General features: G+C 34.6%; 1 protein-coding gene across 1 annotated transcript in view; it reads right to left on the reverse strand.

The window, feature by feature from the left end:
- SI (sucrase-isomaltase (alpha-glucosidase)) overlaps positions 1–20,662 on the reverse strand; it is a 124,389-nt gene that overhangs the window by 73,209 nt on the left and 30,518 nt on the right. The window contains 6 exon segments of the mRNA XM_006861797.1: positions 996–1,052; positions 7,154–7,238; positions 7,548–7,702; positions 10,767–10,883; positions 14,065–14,236; positions 17,414–17,531. Coding sequence (XP_006861859.1) covers positions 996–1,052; positions 7,154–7,238; positions 7,548–7,702; positions 10,767–10,883; positions 14,065–14,236; positions 17,414–17,531 — 704 coding nt within the window.

Genomic DNA, 20,662 nt, shown 5'->3' on the forward strand with positions numbered 1-20,662 from the left:
TTTACAAACTTTAAATTTTATTTCTGGAATCCTATATTAATATAAGCACCCTGCCATCTAAATGAATAGTGTTCAGGGGGCACTAATGTTAAATGAATTTTTTTTTTTTTTTTTTACCAAAGCTATGATATAAAAATGTTTTCTTTATTTGAAAAAAAAAAAAAAATTAGAGTGAAATCCATTCTCTTTCTACAATAATGATTAACATACTTAATTAGTTCTACTTTTTTTGGATTATATTAAAGGTTAACTACATCTTAAAAAGATCATTTGGGGGAAGGATGTTTTACATCATTGTTGTTAAGTGTCATCAAGTTGGTTCCGACTCACAGCACCCCTGTATAAGATTTCCAAGGAGCAGCTGGTGAGTTTGAAACACCAACCTTGCAGTTCAAACTGATCTTGAAGTCCAGTGCTTTATCCCACAGCACTACAACAGGACTCCTTTACATCATTGTTTCTATATAAATAAAGGCTACATTTAGCAGACATACACAGTCTGCAACATAATGCTTTTATAGCAAATACCTCTGAAAAGTTCTCAATGAATTGAAAAAGAAAGTATGGGTATTAATACTGCTATTTTCAATGCTGAAATTAGAATACTTGTTTTAAATGTTTGAATGTCCTCTATAAAATAATATATGCTTATGTTTACCCAACTGTTTAACTCTATGGCAAGAAGATAAATATATAAAATTCAGGGAAAACTTAAATAAGCTATCATCTCTTCCTGAGCTTTTTTTCCCACAACTTTAAAATGAAGAACATAGTCCTTTATACTAATAAATGTAATTTTACATTAAAACTCAATTCATGTGTAATAAATTGTTTACAGCACAAATTTGTATATATTCTTAAATATTAAAATATTCCTCATAACAATGACATAAGACATAAAATATATATACTTATATGTTTGGAGTTAAGTTTCTATGTACAAATATTAAAATATATAGTTCTTATGATCCCATGATTATATTAATGTTACTTACAGTTTCATAATCATACCAAGTAGCATCAGGAATATATGCACTCACTGTTTCTGCTCCCTAATATGAAATCAAGAAAAAAAGTATATATATATGCATTTTTAATATGAATTTTTAACAGTAGGGAATCAAATCACACTCTATGTTAGTTTTCACAGTTATTGATATAGTTAAGTGCTGTTGAGTTGGTTCTGATTCATAGCAACCCTGTATAAGGTTTCCAAGGCATAGCTAGTGTGCTTGAACTGCCATCCTTGCATTTAGCAGCCCAGTGCTTATACTACAGGGCCACACTAGCACAAAAAAAAAAAAAAAGACTTTGTGTTCTTATTCTCCAATATTTGTGATTTATGGTAATCAATATCAACAAGAACATAAAATCAAAGGTGAACATAAATGATGTGTCAGTTAAAAGAATGTATGTATGACACAAATACATGGACACTGATGCTCACTGCAGCACTATTCACAATAACAAAACAATGGAGATAGCCTAAATGTCCATCAATGGAAGAATACACAAACTTTGGTACATACGTACAATGGAATATTGTGCAATGCTGAAGAATAACACTGAATCTGCAAAACACCTCATAACATGGATGAACTTGAAGGGCATTGTACTGAATAAAAGTCAGCAATCACAAAAGGACAAATATTGTATGAGATCACTATTTTAGAAACTCTTGAATAGGTTTTCACAATAAGAGAAATATCCTTTGATGCTTGTCAGAAGAGGGATGAAAGAGAGTAATTCATCAGCTAGAGTGTAGACAAATTCTAGCTCAGGTGATGGGAAGGGCAAAATATAAGAAGAGGGAAGCTGGCAGAAGAATGATGAAAATAGGGGAGACAAAAGGAGGAATGTAAGGGTTAAAAGGGATAGCGGTAAATAGTGTTATCCACAATATAATCCTGGAACAACAGTATTTTACGGGTAGACACATGAACAGATGCACAGATGGAATGGGGTTTGGAGGGATGGTGAGATTATATCCACAAATATATAAGGGTTTATAAAAGGATATCTGTACATTGGTATTTATCTTTGCTGTAAACACACTTACGAATGTGGTAAAGCATAAAGGGTACAACTTCTAAGATATTATAAAACATAGTTAGGCAATGAGTTCCTGGGCTTGGGAGCTCAGGACCATAAAGCCTCAAGAGACACCATGGTCAATTGGGATAACATAGTCCACAAATATAATGTTCTACATCTTACTTGGTCAGTAGCAATTGGGACCTTAAACACTCATTAGCAATCATCTAAAGTACAACTATTTGTCTCACCATGTGCAGAAGAAAGAAGAGTGATGAAAATTGAAGATACTTGGAAACAATTAGTCCAATGGACCAATGGACCAGGTGAACATCAGTCACCATGACTCAGAGACCAGAAGTACTATGTGGTGGCCAACTACCACTGCCAACTGCTGCGAAAGGGTTCACATTGCCATTTACAGAGTGGGAGAAAATGTGAACTAAAACTCAAACTTATAAAAACAAAACAAAAACACCAGGCTTAATGGTAATAAAAGAACTGGAGAAACCCAAGACTATAGCTTTCAACTACTCTTCGTGTCTGGAAGAAAACTTACTCTGTGTCCTAAATTTCAACCAAGCAATAGATATGCATATAGGTGGGGAGGGGATTAACACTAGTAAGGTATGCTTACCATGGAATTGTCAATCATTCAAGAAAATAAAAGAACATTTACTTAAGGACAATGTTGAGAAGGGTTGAGAAGAATTGTGGACTGGAAATAGGAAGTACAGGGCTAACTGTTGTTGCATGGAATGATTTACAAGCATTCAGATGAAAGAAAGTATAGGATTTGTTGAATGTAAAACTGTTGATTTTCCCTGTAAATCATTACTTAATTCACAATAAAAAGTTTTAAAAAATAATGTATACATGCATTTATATTTGCTATAAGCAAAATGGTAATTATGAATGGAAATAATTTATTTTGTTATGTGTCCATGTACACACAGACTTATAAAAATAGATAAGTCATTCTATTATTTTTCAATATTTTCAGACAATGTGCAATCATCAGCTTTTCCATTTTCCCTTTATTTACAATTTACCAACATCTTAAAGTCTTGTTGTTGTTAACTGCCATTGAGTTGGTTCAGAATCATAGCGACCTTACACACAACAGAATCAAATACTGCCTGGCCATGTACCATGCTCACAACTGTCATTACTTCTGAGCTCATTACTGCTACCACTATGTCAATTCATTCTTTTAGGCTATTCCTCTTCTTTTTTTTTTTTTTTGCTGAAACTACATTTTACCAAGCATGATATCCTTCTTCAGGGACTTGTCCCTCCTGACAACATTTTTAAAGTGTGAGAGACAAAGTCTCACAATTCTGGCTTCTAAAGGAACATTCTGAATACACTTCTTCCAAAAAAGATTTGTTTGTTCTTCTGGCAGTGCAAGGTATTTTTAATATTCATCATATTCATTGTTCAACTTTCACATGCATATGAGGCAATTGAAAATACCCTGGCTTAGGTCAGGTATACCTTAGTCCTCAAACTGACATCTTTGTTCTTTACCACTTTAAAGAGGTCTTTTGCAGCAGATTTGCCTAATGCAATATGCCCTTTGATTTCTTGACTGTTCCTGCCATGAGTATTGATCGTGGATCCAAACAAAATGAAATTTTAGACAACTTTAATTTTTTCTCGACTATGATGATGCTCTGGTAGCCTAGTGGTTACGAATCGGGCTGCAAACCTTAAGGTCAGTGGTTCGAAACTACCAGCCACTCCACAGGAGAAAGATGAAGCTTTCTACTCCCGTAAAGATTTACACCCTCGGAAACCCTATACAGGGTCGCTATGGGTCGGAACCGACTCGATGGCACTTAACAACAACAATGATGCTATTTAATGGTCCAGTTGTGAGGATTGTTGCTTAATTTACACCTGAGATACAATCCATATTGAATGGTATAGTCTTTAATTTTCACCAGTTCATATTTTAAGTACTCTTTGCTTTCAGCAGGCAAGGCTTTATCATCTGCATACTGCAAGTTTTTAAGGAGTTTTCTTCCGATCCTGATGCCATGTTCTTCATATACTCCAGTTTCTCATATTATTTGCTTATTATTCATATTATTCAAACATTTTGAATATGTATGGTGAAAGGATACAACCCTGGCACACATTTTTCCTGATTTTAAACCTTTTAATATCCCCTTGTTCTGTCTTGATGCCTGCCTCTTGGTCTTTACACAGGTTCCTCTTGAATACAATTAAGTGTTCTGGAATACCTGTTCTTTGCAATGTTATCCATAACTTGTCATGATGCACACAAGCAAATGCCTTTGCATAGTCAATAAAACAAAACAAATCATCTTTATAGTGTTCTCTACTGTGAGCCAGGATATACCTAAGATCAGCAATGATATACTTCATTCCATGTCTTCTTCTGAATCTAGCTTCAATCTCTGGCAGTTTTCTGTAGATATTGTTAAGTGCCATGGAGTTGTTTTGTCTCATAGAAATGCTATGTAGAGTTTACAAGGAGCAACCAGTGGGTTTGAATTGCCATCTTGTGGTTAGCAATTCAGTGTTTATCCTAGAAGTGCCGCATTAGAACTAATGGCTATTATTCTATTACAGACAGCATTATAGTTCAAGACAGATCTTGAAACGCTTTTCTTTGACAATGAATGCAATGCTGTTCCTCTTCCATTTTTCATTCCCAGTATAGTAAACCATAGATTATCTTATTCAAAATGGACAATAACAGTCCGTTTCAGCACAATAAAGCCTAGGATATTGAATCTTTTTGTGTTACATTTAATTTCTTCCAACTTACAATTTTCCTAGATTCATACTCTATACATTCCATGCCATCATTAATGGATGGTTGCAGCTGTTTCTCAGTTTGAGTTATGTCACATCAGCAGATGAAATTCTGAAAGTCTTCCTCCATTCACATCATCATAGTCAACTCTAAGGAGGCAGCTCTTCCTCAGTTGTATTTCTGTATATTCCAACTTGAGGGGATCATTTTTGGCACTGTATATAACAATATTCTGCTGATATTCTTAAAATTTTCAGTGACTAAACATTCAGAAGTAGTCTTTCTCTCCTTCTCCCTAATCAATTTTAGTCTGGAACATCCATTAAAACCTATCCATCATGATGACCCTACAGGTATTTAAAATACCAATGGCATAGCTTCCAGCATCCTAACAACAGTGATGTCATCACAGTATGAAAAACAGACAGGTAACTACACACTCATTGATTCTCTCAATGTCTACATGTGCTTAAATGAGAGCTCACAGGTTTTTTGTTTTTTTTTTTTTAAGTTTTTATTGTGAACTGTTTGAAAGTTTACATGGGAGAATATCGGTTTTATATTTATCATTTCATTGCAATGATTACAATCTCCTTTGTGCATCGTCATTCAACAGCATTTGCTTCTATTCACTCTGTTTGTATGTGCTTTTTTTCGGGGGGGCGGGGCGGGAGATGTTCACAAAAGCACTCAGGAATATATAATCATTTAACCAACTAAAGGGCACATCCTGCGAGTCTGCCTCTTGAATGCCAGCACACAGACTTTCTCTTTCCATAAGTCTAAAGTCCTCAGCTGCTTTATCTCTCCATGTCTTCTCTACCTCCTTCTCTGGTGTGACTGCTTCTCTGGATAAGGTCCCACATTCCACTTGTGCTTTTCTCCCTTGATGGTCCTAGGGTCCTCTGTTCCTGGATTGTAAGATTAGCTACTCCCCCCTTTTTGCTACAAAACTTCTACCCAAACAGTTGTGACAATAGCAGTTAGTCATGATAACAATTATGCACTATTAAATCTTAAGAATTGTATCCCCCATCTCTTTTTACTAGACCCATCTAGACAAGATGATGTCAGTGGGGACTCTACCTTCCCCTGAACACTCTTAAACTAAACTCCCTCTTGAAAACTTGTAAGCCAGTCACCTTATGCCTTTATAGCCTCCAATTTTAGGTAACCAAGGAGTTCTGGTAGCGTAGTGGTTACGAGTCGGGCTGCCAACCTCAAAGTCAGCAGTTTGAAACTACCAGCGGTTCCACAGGAGAAAAATGAGACATTCTACTCCTGTAAAGATTTACAGTCTCGGCAACCCTGTGCAGGGTCACTATGAGTCGGAACTGAGTCCACGGTACTTAACAACAACAACAACAACAACAACATTTTAGGTAACCAATGTCTAAATTGCCCATCCCTATCTCCCTATCAACCCTGTATACAGAGGAGATCGGAATGATATTGATATCAATACTCTTCCCTCTCAGTTGATATTTTGAACTACTGCCTCCAATATTATAGGTCAAGTTCATCAAATTGTAGCAATTTACACTTGTTTCCTTTATCATAAAAGAAAGAAAGAAAGAAAGAAAAATCATCCTCTATTTGAGTTCTGACCATCAAGCCATTGAAATGGGTACTATCTACAAATTTGGGTGTTCTGTGTGTCTCCCCTCATTTCATATCAGCTGGACACTTTGCCCTCAGCTCTAGCCCTCTGTGGTTATGTCCTTGTCCATGGGCTAAGGAGTCCCCAGGTTTCATCACACTTCAGACCAACCAGCTCTTCCTCTTCTCTTTCTCATCTTCAGGTCAACGGGAGTATATGGAACATGGTTGAACTCAGCCCATCTCTTCATTGCTGCCTTTCCCTCTCTTCCACTCACCAGTAGACCAACATGGTTGCCAGCAAGCTTACATGCCTGTTCATCTGTTCCCTTTGAGTTTCATTCATGGAGGGGGTTTGTCAAGAATGGACTTGATTGCTTGCCTTGATGGCTCCCTGGCAAAAAACTTGTTTGTTCTTGTAGTAGTCAATCACTTCTATTTTTGTATGATTTCATTTTGATTCAATAAGTAAAGCTTCCACTTTCAAAACAATATTAATTTTATATCATTTTAAATAAAATTTAAATATTTCATATTTGATAAATGTAGATATATTTAATATTTTCTGAATTATTTGAAATTTTTTCTATATTTCAGAATTTAATGAGACATTCATCACCTTAAAAAAGTCAACTGATTATATTTACTACCTATATGTTTTATAATATAATTTGAATCAAGTTATACATACTTTCCTCTAAGCAACACATATATTAAGCATGCAAAACATACCTGTTTTAAGACAGGAGTAATAAGTAATGAAGGGCCCCATAAAAACTGCAAGTCTTCAATCCAACTGTTTGTATCTTCATAAAACCTAAGGACAATAACAATGTGTACTGTATGTATAGTTTTAGAAGTTATTCAAATCCATTGCTTGGGTTCTCTTCTCAGTTTTTCTTTTGGATTAATTTCTAGCATCAATTTTACTTGTATCCATTGTTCTTACATACTTTACAATTCATGTGATGCTCAGGAAGGGAAACAAAGAAGACTGAAGGGAAGTAGCAAAGGAGAAATGAAGGAAGGAAGGAAAGCAGGAAAAGAGGAGAGGATGAAAGAAAAGCAAGATGGTAGATGGGAATATACTTCAAAAGATAGTGAATACATTTAATATTTTACTCACTCATGAAGAAATGGCCTTGCTACTGTTTCTCCAAACTGATGTGCTTTATAAAACAGAGTATAGAGGAAAGGTAACAATGTATATCGGATATTCAAATAATGTCTCGATGTTTTAACCAAAAGAGAGTCCTGTCCAAAATACGCAGGATCCTGAGGCTGGGTGACAAAAACAGAAATTGAAATCACAAAAAGTAAAATATTAATAAAATTAAAATGTTGTTAAGTGACTTTGAGTCAGTTCTGGCTCATGCTATTGGTGTTAGTTGCTGTCAAGTCTGTTCTGACCCATCATAACCTGATGAACAACAGAAGAGAACATAGCACATCCTACACCATCCTCACAATTGCTGCTATGCTTGAGACCATTACTGCTGCCACTGTACCAATAGTCCCTATTAGCATAGGATTTTCAAGGAGCTGTTGATAAGTTTGAACTGCTAACCTTTTGGTAAGCAGTCCAGTCTTTATCCTTCAATGCCACAACAGGACTCCGAAAATTAAAATAGAAGCATTGCAATCTATTTTTTAAAGTAAATTATAAAAAAATGAGCTTGTTTTCAAAATTTGAAATTTCCTCCTTTTTTTTATTGAGTTCTTGGATAATTTTAGATTTCACTTGGATATATGTTTTAACTAAGCTTTATTTTGCAATGGACATTTCTCATTTAATTATACAAAAGATAAAAATATTTCAACAAAACAGGGTTTTCACATACATTAATTGTGGTAAAATGAATTTTGCTTCCAAGTCTTCAATCATCTTTTTTGCCACACTTTTTGCCCTGTAAAGGAGCTCTGGTAGCGTAGTGGTTACGAATAGGGCTGCAAACCTTAAGGTCAGCAGTTTGAAACTACCAGCCGCTCCACGGGAGAAAGATGAGGCTTTCTACTCCCGTAAAGATTTACACCCTCGGAAACCCTGTACAGGGTCGCTATGGGTTGGAACCGACTCAACGGCACTTAACAACAACAACAACAACTTTGCAGCCTAAGGGTGAAATGTTCATACACATTCTTTCTTTTTGTGTTCAGTATGTGACATACTTTGGCCAATGCAACCGCTTGAAATCTGCTTGTGTGAGGTCTTGCAGTCTTATGCCTTACCATTGTCATTAGAATATTCCCATAGAACATGGAGTAGAGATACCTGGCCATCCTGGTGACTTGCAATTTGAAGAACATTCTCCCAGCTGGCTTGACCCCCTCAGTGAATGTGCAGTGATGTGAACAATCTTGCTTAAATCTCCTACTCAGAGTAACAAAATTAACTGAGAGTCCTCACTGCTGTCCCTCTGCATCCATAACTAAGTTGACTCTGAGGCTACACATTCCTCTTGCAGCTCATAGTCAGTGAATGAGCAGGGTGGGGATACACTGCTAGCCAATTTCCGGAAGATATAGGAGTCCTCCAATATGTGACACTGCTTCCAGGATTTGCCCGACTGAACCTTCTTCCTTCCCTGTCTTTTCCTCAAGGTTCAGACCTGCTCTTTATTCTAAAGGTTCTCCCTACCCTCTCTTGATCCCTTCTCTTTATCCTCCACAGGCATTACCCCAACATGCTGTTCTCCAAACAGAAACAAATAAATTATCTTAATGTGTGATTCCTAAAGGACACACATTAACTCTGTATAGGAAAGAGTCCTAGTAAAACTGTGGTCTAATCACTGGATGCTTACCACAAGGTTGACTATTCAAACCCACCAGCAACTCCACAGGAGAATGATGAGACTGAATACTCCCCAAAAGATTTACAGTCTCATAAACCCTAAGGAGCAATTCTACTCTGTCCTATAGAGTTGCTATTTGTCAGAACTAACTCAAATGCAGGGTGTTGGTTTTTTAGTTAGTGTGATCCATGTCAGGATAACCTAGCATCACCTTTTTATTATAAAATTCCATTTAGGTTTGTTAGCACGTAACTAATCTCAAATTTTACCATCTAATTTTATTCAAAGGAGTTCTGGTAGTATAATGTTTATGAATCGGGCTGCTAACATTAAGGTTGGGAGTTCGAAACTACAAGCTGTTCTGTGGGAGAAAGATGAGGCTTTCTGCTCCCGTAAAGATTTACAGCCTCAGAAACTCTGTACAGGGTCACTATGAGTCAGAACCGACTCCACTGCACATAACAACAACAACAATAATTTTATTCAATCATTTCTCCTTCCAGAGCAACTGTGCCTTTTCTCAAATAGAAATAAAGCCCTGTATGCTATCAATACGTGAATAGTAGATTTCTTATCCATCATGTATTTAGTTGACTTACTAGGTTAACTGAATTCTTACAGTTCACTCAGGACGACAATGATTAGGAAAGCTCACAGTTTGTAACATTATCAGGACTAGTCAACCCAGTGCCATCAAGTCCATTCTGACTCACATCAACCATATAGGGCAGTTGTTGTTGTTATTAAGTGCCATCAAGTTGGTTCCAACACTTAGTGACCCTATATAGGGTTTCCGAGGAGTGACCAGAAAGCTTGAACAGCTTACCTTGTGGTTCAAACCAACCTTGCAGTCCAGAGCATTAACCCACAGGGCCACACCAGGACTCCATATATTGCAGTAGAACTACTCATTAAGGAAACAGACTGTTTCATCTTTCTCCGATGGAATGACTGGTGGGTTTGAACTGCCAATTTTGCAGTTAGCACTCTAGTACTTATCCTACAGCACCACCAGAGCTCTTTTCAGAGCTGGTAGAACAGGTCGATATGTTTGTATTTCTGCTCCCAACAGTGTATCTACATGTTTGCTTGTTCCCAATCTATGCATAAACATTTTATTAATTATAGAAGGAGTCCAGGCTCAAACTGCTTTGCAAGCTTCTTTCATTTCTTATTTTTAATTTTACAAAACTAACATTGAAAATTCTTGATAGTATATTTTCTTATGAAAGAAAAATGACCTAGAACTCAACAATAGTAGAATCCAACTCAAAGCAAAAGCACTGGATCTAATTTTAAATACTGATGATGTAACATATATGTACATGCCTTAGGCTTAAATAAAATATGTTGTGAATATAGGAAGTATACAATATTTTTTAGGAAGTATACAATATTTATGTACTTTGAGAAGAAGAAGTTTGGTTATTCTTTTAAAATAATGTTCCAATCTTTTAGACCATGTATTTTTAGATTTAGACTTAAGTACTTGCCAATAATAGGGATGGATTTCACTTCAAAACATGGAGAACACAAATAAAGTCACTTACCATGTATCCCTCAGCATTATGGTTTCTGGAAAATGGATAAAATGCTCCAAGTTGCATCCATCTTCTGCAAAGCTCTTCTGTGGTATCAGCCACAAATCCACAAATATCTGCTCCTACCTAAACCCCAAATACACCAATATTTAAAAGTATAAAGGTCCTCAGATTTTAACAGAGTTTCATGTTTTCTATCTCAGTAGATTAATTTGTATTATTTATAATTGATTTGTTTTTATATAATCTCTGTTAACTTAGTTTATCTTCCATTTTTATCTATTCTTGACTCTAATTGCATTGTTTTTAATCTTTGTTTATTGTGTCTTCACACATTCAACTTGCCATTTTTTAAAATTATTTTATCCTTTGATTTAATTAATACTAATTCATGTGTATAAGGGGAAATTATTGTATTAAAATGTGTTGCTTCTCAGACCATGGAAAATAGTGGACGAAAACTCTCAAAATCATAAAACAGACGAGTTTTACTGAACAAATAGAGACCAGAGGAACCTCTGAGACAATGGCCCTTGGCTGTCCTTCAGGTTAGGAACTGAACTCACTCCCATGCCTTACTTTTCAGCCAAATGATAGGTATATAAAGCAAACAATAACATTAGTTAAGTATGTGCACTTTAGAATCATCAATCATTTGAAATAAAGAAGGTAACATCAAAGAAAAAGTTTAGAAAGGTTAGTAAGGAAGTTGGAAAATAAATAGGTAACACAAGGTAAATGATGTTATACTGTGGGACAAATGATGTTACACGGTAGGGTTTGTAAGCAATGAGATTAAACAAAATATGCATAATGTGTTGGATATGAAATTGATGTTCTGCTCTTTAATCCTTGACCAAATTACAATAAAGTTAGAAAACAACAATACATGTCCCTTGATATGATTTTTTTTTTACATTCAGAATAAAATAATCCTGATTAAAAAATTTATTGGAGTAATAGCAAACAACTGTGTATTCAAGTTGAATTTACAAAATAAATTATCACAAATAAAATTGAAACTTGTTCTATCTGTACCTCTATCAGATTACATTCATATCCTACCAGGGATCCCCCCAAAATAACCAATATTCTAAAGTTAGTGTTTATTGGTTCTATGCATTTATTTTATATAATTGTTGTTGAGCACTGTCAAGTCGATTCTGACCCATAGCAACCCTGTATAGGGTTTATAATTATGTATTTATAAATATAAGCTGTGTATAGTATTGTTTTGTATGTTTACTAGCTTTATGAAAGTTGTATGTTTTATGCATTATATTGCATTTTGCTTTTATCATTAAGCATTATTTTTGTAAGATTCACTTATTCATCTTAAGTTCTCCATTATATAGTTTTTCATTGTGTAAACATATCATCATTCACTTATACATTCTCCTACTGATGAATACTTTGGCTACATGCTATTGAATACTTCTATAAAAAAAATACTTCCATGAAATTTATGTACAAGTTTTCTTATAAATATGTAAGAACTTACTCTTAGTGTATGATATGTTACTGTTGTTATTTTAAAAGGGTCGTTGAGTCAGTTCCAACTCATAGGGATCTGTATAGAGTTTCCGAGGAGCAGCTGGTGGGTTTGAACTGCCAACCTTATAATGTGTAGCCCAGTGCTGGTCACATACCATCACAATGACAAAGTTGTCACTGATTCATGTTCATGACAATAATTTATTTTTCAGAGATTTCATGTTTACTAGTTTTCTATGTAAAATATATTTCACAGAACTTTTTGTTTGCATTTCCATTATTACTAGGAAAGTCAATACATTTTTTTTCATTTTTTTATTGAGTCCATATGGGTTTCTTCTTCAATAGAATTATTATTGACTATCTGCATTAAAAATATCATATCACTTTATGTATCACAGACAGCATTATAGTTCAAGATAGATCTTGGAATGTCCTTTTTGATAATGTCATTCATCTTTAATCCATCATTCCCGGCATAGTAAGCCATGTGACTGGTAGATTCAAAATGGCCAATATCAGTCCATTTCAGCTCACTAATGCCTAGGATATCAATATTTATGTGATCTATTTCATTGTTTACAACTTCCAATCTTCCTAGATTCATACTTTGAACGCTCTATTTTCCAATTTTTAATGGATGTTTGCATCCTTTTACCCTCATTTTAACTTGTACCCCATTAGCAAATACAGGTCCTAGAGGCTCTGATTCATTTGTATAATCACATTCAACTCTACTTTGAAGAGACAACTCTTCCTCAGTAGTATTTTGTGTGCCTTCAAACTTGAGGGACTTTTCTTCTGGCATTATATCTGACCATATTCTCATGTTATTCATCATGCTTCAATATTCAATATTTTAGTGCTATTTGACAATGATTCACTGCTATTCATGATGTTTTCATGGCTAAACATTTAGAAGTATTCCACCTCTTCTTCTGAGTCTGTTTTAGTCTGGAAGCTCAGCTGGAATCTGTCCACCATGAGTGACCCTGCTGGCATTCAAATTACTGGTGCCATAGCTTCCAGTGTTACAGCAATATACAAGCTATCATAGTGTGACAAAATGACAGATAGGTGGTGATTATATACATACATACACACACATATATATATATATATATATATATATATAAACATATGTAACATACTTAACATATGTAACGTCAACAGAAAATCTAGTCCTTTAAATATATTTAGTCTTTTGTCATTCCCTATTTTTATTCATTTATTTGTAATTTTCCCTATCATTTTATTTCTTTTTATATTTATTATACATAATTTTTCTAGGCTTTATTTTTATATTCTGTTTCTCACTTATATTGGCTTTATTGAATTTTTCAATCTTATTTTCGCTATGGGTCAGAACCGACTCCATGGCACTTAACAACAACAGTTTTCTCATTCTAGTGATGAAAATGCTATTGAAGTTTTCAGGTGCCATTGAATAGATTTTATCTCATTGCAATCCCACAGAATTTTCCCCATTGGAAAATTCTGTGTGTGTGTGTGATTTGAACAGTCAACTTTTCAGTTAAGACCTAAAAGCTTAACTGTTTGTGCCACTGGGGATCCTTGTGAATGGTATATTGTTGTTGTTGTTATGTGCCATGGAGTCGGTTCCGACTCACAGTGGCCCTATACAGGGTTTCTGGGGCTATAAATATTTACAGGAGCAGAATAGACATCACCAATATTCTTATTTTGTTTTCTTTTCTTCTGCAGCATGCCTTTTAATCATTTGACCAAATATCACTAAGACAATAATATTTAATTTGGAGTTTTTTAAAATAACATTTATGCAAAGACTTACCAAAGGCATTCCAAACAAACTGAACTCTAACATTCCTGAAATAGACCATTCCATTTGTTCCCATGAAGCAGTATTGTCACCTAACCAATGTGCAGCATGCCTTCCAGTTCCAGCAAAAGTTGACCGGGTAAGGATAAAGCTTCTCTTATTAGGAAAAACTTTTTGTACAGCTCTAAAAATAACACAAAGTTAATAAAAAAGGCATATTTAAAATTAATTGTTGCCTATATAATCTAAAGTTTAATTTTAAAGAATATATTACAAATCTCACAGACAAGTCATATTTGTTACTATTTAAATAAAACATTATGTTAATTTTCTATTAGCTAGAGATATACAGTTGCTTAAAAACATTTTGAGCAAACACAGAGTAAGCAAAGTGTTTAGAATTGATTCATACTTTGAATGATTTTCTTGACTAAATTGTGCCCCTCTCCATGAAATTAGAAGTTCTAAACCCTGTACTTGTAACTATTACCAAGTTTGAAAATAAGGGGTTTTCTTGTTTTTAATGAGGTCCTACCAGAGGAGGGGTGGGTCCTCCAACTGTTGTTACATGCTATCAAATCGATCTGATACATTGGGACCCTTAACTATAAAGAGTTTGCAAGAGCAGCTGTTGGCTTTGGATTGCTGAGCTTGGAGTTAGTGCTATTTCTCCACCAGGGTGTGGGTCCTACATTTAGTCACTCAGAAATGTCTTCTTCAAGTATAAAAACAGTACAGTAGATATAGACATATGCATAGAGGAAAGGTAGACACCATGTGAGGATTATCTAAAAGCAAAGGGACTCCCAAGGATTGCTGGCTGTCACTAGAAACTAGGATAGATTCTCACAGAAAGGGTTGACATTCCTGATACCTTGATTTTGACTTTTAGACTCCAGAAGAAAATAAATTCCTGCTATTTAAAGTCATCCACTTTGTGATGGCTTGTTGTGGTAGCGCCAAGTAACCAAGACATTTACCAAAATAAACTAACATGTTCTTTTGTCATTTGTTCAACATTTGCATGTAAAATATATGTTTTAAAATAATTGAAATCATTTCATAAATATGAAATTTAGTAATTAAAACTTGAAATCAGTATGTATTTTTTTGCTGCTGTTACGCGATATCTTAACATCTGCATTTTCAAATACCAGCAAGTTACCATAAAGTTATTTGCCTGTTTCTAGAAATCAACTACCACCCACAACTGTTAGTACTATTATTCTCACCTCTGCTGATGTTTTTCCCATATTTATAATTTTGTCATAATCATCATAGAGTATTATTTTCTGTTTTCTAAAATGTACTTAACTCAAAAAAACTACTGACTTAAATAATGCATTATTTAAGACTTTATTGAGATCAAAGTGAAGCAAGCTAATTGTATCAAGATAGTGTATAAAAGTGCTGATACCATACATGATTTTGGACCAGATAAAAAAAAATGAAATTGGACTTAAACTTGATCAAGTGCTGATACCATGCATGATTTTGGACCAGATAAACATGAAATTGGACTTAAACTTGATCATAGTTGTCTGATTATGAGAAACTCACAAATTTATTTAGACTAGATCTGGATTGTGTTCTAGTCTTACAATATGGGATCTTATACAATGCGTTTAGCCCATGGTGTTCCAGGTCATGAAGTACTCAAGCTGATAGTCAATGATTGGAGGCTCAAGTCCATCCAGAGCTTCCTTGGAAGAAAGGCCTGGTAATTTCCTTCCAAAATATCAGTAATCAGAAACCTCATTGAGCATAGTTCTATTCTGACACACATGTGGTTGCCATGAGGCAGAATGGACTCAATGGCATGTGATGCTAGTACTGTTACACAGTGTCTGGAAATTTTTAGGTAACTAGCATATAAATTTCCTTTAATTAGTATCATATTTTATATGGAAACAAAAGGGTGAGTAAAAAATGATCCCTACTCTGGTTATATTACAATGCCTGTCCATATCTACAGCTGAAAACAATATTGAGCATGCATGTGAAATGATTCTGTCGAACAGATGAGTGTCAGTGGATTATGTGGCAGATCATTTATAAATCAGTCACAGATTATGAAATAATCCATGACAGACTTGGGTTTTGAAAATTTTGTATGAGATGAGTATTGAACTAACTCACAGAAGAGAATAAACAGAAGTATTGGACATCTGCAAACAAACTTTGGACCAATTCTCAAAGGAAGGTAAAAGTTTCTTTAAAAAATATCATGACTGGTTATTAGACATGGATTCATCACTACAAGCCTGAGAGTAAGCGGAAGAATACAGAACATAAACATTCTCAGTCGCCAACCAGGAAAAAGTTCAAAAGTCAACCATCAGCTGGAAAATTGAGGCTTACATGTTTCTGGAATTTTCAAGGGCCAGTATTGGAACACTATCAGAAACAGTGCTCATTATAGTAAGATGCTCAGTGAAGAGCTGAAGCTTAAACTTCAGATTAAAATAGAGGGCAACTATCCAACAGTTTTGTGCTCTTGCATCTGCACACCTCCATCCACACTGACACTCTGCAAAAACTTTGTCTTGAGTTGTTAAAGCATCCTCCCTATAGTCCTCATCTTACTCCATCAGACTTCCACTTGTTTGGTCCCCTGAAAGCAGCCCTTTGAGTATGAAGATTCACCTTGGATAAAGAAGTGAAGTCAGTGGTGCATTTGTGGCTTGCTGCTCAGCCTAAAACATTTTTTAATAAGGAAATATAGAAGCTTGTTGACATTTGGAGAAAGCATATTGAAAAGCAAGGAGATTATAATAGAAAAATGATATATTTGTCTTTTCTAAAATTATATTAAAATGAATTCTACAGCCAAAGTGTGGATAATTTTTGACTCACACACACACACACACACACATATATGTGTGTGTGTGTGTGTGTGTATACAAATAATAGTATATTAAAATATATTTGCTGAACACCTATTTGAAACCACAATTTCAATTTCAACCCTTGTTTTAAAAAAAAAATACATATTCTACAAATAACACTCTCCCTGGGGCAATTGTAGAGTTCATGCTTACAACACAATTATATTCAGATATGAAAAATTGAATCACATTTTGGAGGAGAAATTTTATATAGGAATTTAGAAAGAATCACAGTTAAATAAATAATTTGTGTAGTTCTTGTTAATTGATTTCCAAATTAATGTATATTAACAAAAGAACTGATGCTTTGAAAGCCACAAATTTTAGCATTAAACCAGAGTATAGTGTTATCTTCAGCTTTTTATTTTATTTGCTTTCTTACTCTGGGTATTTTCAAAGTATATAGATAGATCATTATGCAATATTTGTAGAAAATAATTAGGGAAAGACTTTCTTAATGAAAGCATACTTACTTCTCTGTAGCTATGGCCATGCTGTATCCATAGAGGCTGTGAACATCATATTGTTTCCCCCAGTACTGTACTGAGTCCATGCAAATTGTTTTGGAATACATGAGTTTGTCAAGAATATCTTAGAGAAAATAAATGTTAAATGTTTTTTAAAATATATAGTCTCATTTTAAACTTTACATATTTAAATATGGTATGCTATGTAATGTGTAATGTGTGGTGCTATTGAATAAGCACTGAACTGCTGCTAATCATAATGTCGGCAGCTCATGCCCACCAGACATTCCTTGGAAAAGTTGTACAGTATCGCTATGATTCAGATGTGACTCAATGACATTTAACAGCATGTGTAATGTTATATTTATTAGAAAAATAATAATAATGATGAAAAGAGGAAATTCAATCCAATTCTGGTAGCGTAGTGGTTACGAATCGGGCTGCGAACCTTAAGGTCAGCAGTTCGAAACTACCAGCCGCTCCGCGGGAGAAAGATGAGGCTTTCTACTCCCGTAAAGATTTACACCCTCGGAAACCCTATATAGGGTTGCTATGGGTCGGAACCGACTCGACAGCACTTAACTTAACACAAGTTTCATTAGGGCCCTCACAATCCATTGTTGTTGAACTTTCAATAACCATTAGACCAACATTTATCTTAATGAATTCTGTCTCTACCTAGAATAATAAGTAATTTCACAGAACAAATAGCCTTTAATACAGATATAAATATGTATGTGCATATATATATATTACTGTATAAAGTTTCATTATAAAATTTTATAATGAATTAGGTTTTTATTGTAATGAAATCTAAATCTAGACATGTAGACCTGACATGTTGTTGTTGTTGTTGTGTGTCATGGAATCAGTTCTGACTCATAGCAACCCTGTACAGGGTTTCCGAGGCTGTAATACTTTACAGGAGCAGAAAGCCTCACCTTTCTCCCACAGAACAGCTGGTAGTTTCGAACTACTGACTCTGAGGTTAGCAGCCCAATTCATAACCACTAAGCAACCAGAGTTCCTGTTGTTGTTAGGTGAGGTTAAGTTGGTTGTGATTCATAGTGACCTGATGTACAGACCATCCCCAGTTTACAGACAGTTCCATTCATAAGTCTGTCTTTAACTAAAATTTGTACATAAGTCAGAATAGTTAGGTACAGCTCATATTTAATGTTAGCCAAATGTTTGTTTTAATATATAGTATATTGTACATACTCATTAAAATATTTTAAATGCTTCCAAATGTATTAAAACATCTTTAACTTAATAATAACATAAGGATATTATCTTAATGTGTGCTGCAAGTTGTTGTTACTGTTGTTAAGAGCTGTCGAGTTGGTTCTGACTCATAGTGACCTCTATATGGATTCTGAGACTGTAAATCTTTTAGGAGCAGAAAGCATCATCTTTTGAGCAGCTGGTGGGCTTGAACCACTGACCTTCTGATATGGAATCTAGTGCTTATCCTACAAAGTCGCCTCACTCCCCATGCTGCAAGTTGCTGTAATTGTTGTTAAGTAAATCGGTTCCAACTCATTGCAACTCTATATAGGGTTTCCAAGAAGCAGCTAGTGGGTTTGAACTGCCAACCTTGTGGTTAGTAGTCCAGTACATATCCTATAGTGCCAAATCAACTTTTTTTGCTGACACTCTATATTATCAGAGATTTAGTATGGTGCAGTACGATAAGCACTGGACTGATACCATTAGGTTAGACATTCAAAGTGCTCTTAAAAAAACCTGTGTAGGATCGTTTCGAGTCAGAATCAATTCAGCAACAACTGCATTATTAAACATGATGTCCTTCTTTAACAATTGATTCCTCTTGATGACATGTCCAAAGTAAGCAAGGTGAAGCGACACCACCATCCTCACTTCTATAGAGCATTCTGACTGTTCTTCATCCAAGATTACTTTTTTCTGGAAGTCTATAGTATATTCAATATTCTTCACCAAAACCACAATTCAAGTGAATCTATTATTCTGTCTTCCTTTATCACTGTCCAACTCTCACATACTTATGACATGATTAAAAAGAACATAGCTTGGTTCAGGCAACCTTGTCATCAAAGTGACAACTTTGGTTTTTTTAAGAGGGCTTTTGCAGCAGCTTGCCCAGTGCAAAGCAATGTTTGATTTATTGACTGTTGCTTTCTTACATTTTGATTTTTAATCCAAGGAGAATGAAATCCCTGATATTAATTTCTTCATCATTTCTTATGATGTTGTTCATAAATTACAACGCTAATAAAATTTCATAATTTAAATTTCTGCTGTTCAGGTGTTTACTGTGTAGTAATTTATAGACTTAGTTGATACTATGATAGTTACTGTCATTGTTCTTCATAAGTCCTTATTGAAACATGTTCCTCAAGGACTACATCTTTTTGTTAAGTTCAATTTTTTTGGTTATTTTTAATGAAGACAACCATCTTTCTAAAAAATAAGTGAGGTGTAACTCATTATTTAAATATACCTAAATGAGGTATATTCATATTGTTGTTAAGTGCCATTGACTCGGTTCCAACTCATAGTGATTCTGTAGATGGTTTCTGAGGAGTGACTAGTGATTTTGAATGCTGACCTTGTGGTTCAAACCGACTTTGTGGTCTAGTGCTTATTCTACAGTGATACACCAGGACAACCAGGACTCTATATCTATATTAGGTATATTTAAATAATCACACAGCCTTATAACAATATATATATATATATATATATATATATATATTACTTTTCAATCATTTTAACTGTGTTTTCAAACAAATTTTGCTTATCTAAATTAATTATTTAATAAGGACAATGAATCTGAAGTAAAGATAATCCTGCAGAACTATGTATAATCCTCATTGAAGACTGTGTTCTCTTTTAAATTCATCAGAAAGTGCTAAAGTCATAAATGTAGCCCTAGTTTGGGGCAAAATAAATGGTATAATCTGTATATAACAGGTTGTTAATGTATCTTCCTCTATTCTTGATGCAAGTTTATGGTTCATACACTTCAGCTTCTTGAATTATTCATTCATCATACAGATCTAGTAAGAATCTGCCATACACATTTTCAAATTACGCAGTGTTGTAATGTTCAAAGTGCTATTTGCTCCAAGTAAGGTCCTGAATTAGAGCAACGAAGTTTTCTGAAATTTCTATTCTTCAATAATGTTATCCCAACACACACATAATTCACACATTTAAATGCCTTATAATAGTCTATAAATCATAAGTAAATATGTTTCTGCATTCACTAAT

The sequence above is a fragment of the Chrysochloris asiatica genome, unplaced genomic scaffold (assembly GCF_000296735.1).
Source record: "Chrysochloris asiatica unplaced genomic scaffold, ChrAsi1.0 scaffold00043, whole genome shotgun sequence".
In the NCBI taxonomy this organism is placed as follows: Eukaryota; Metazoa; Chordata; class Mammalia; order Afrosoricida; family Chrysochloridae; genus Chrysochloris; species Chrysochloris asiatica.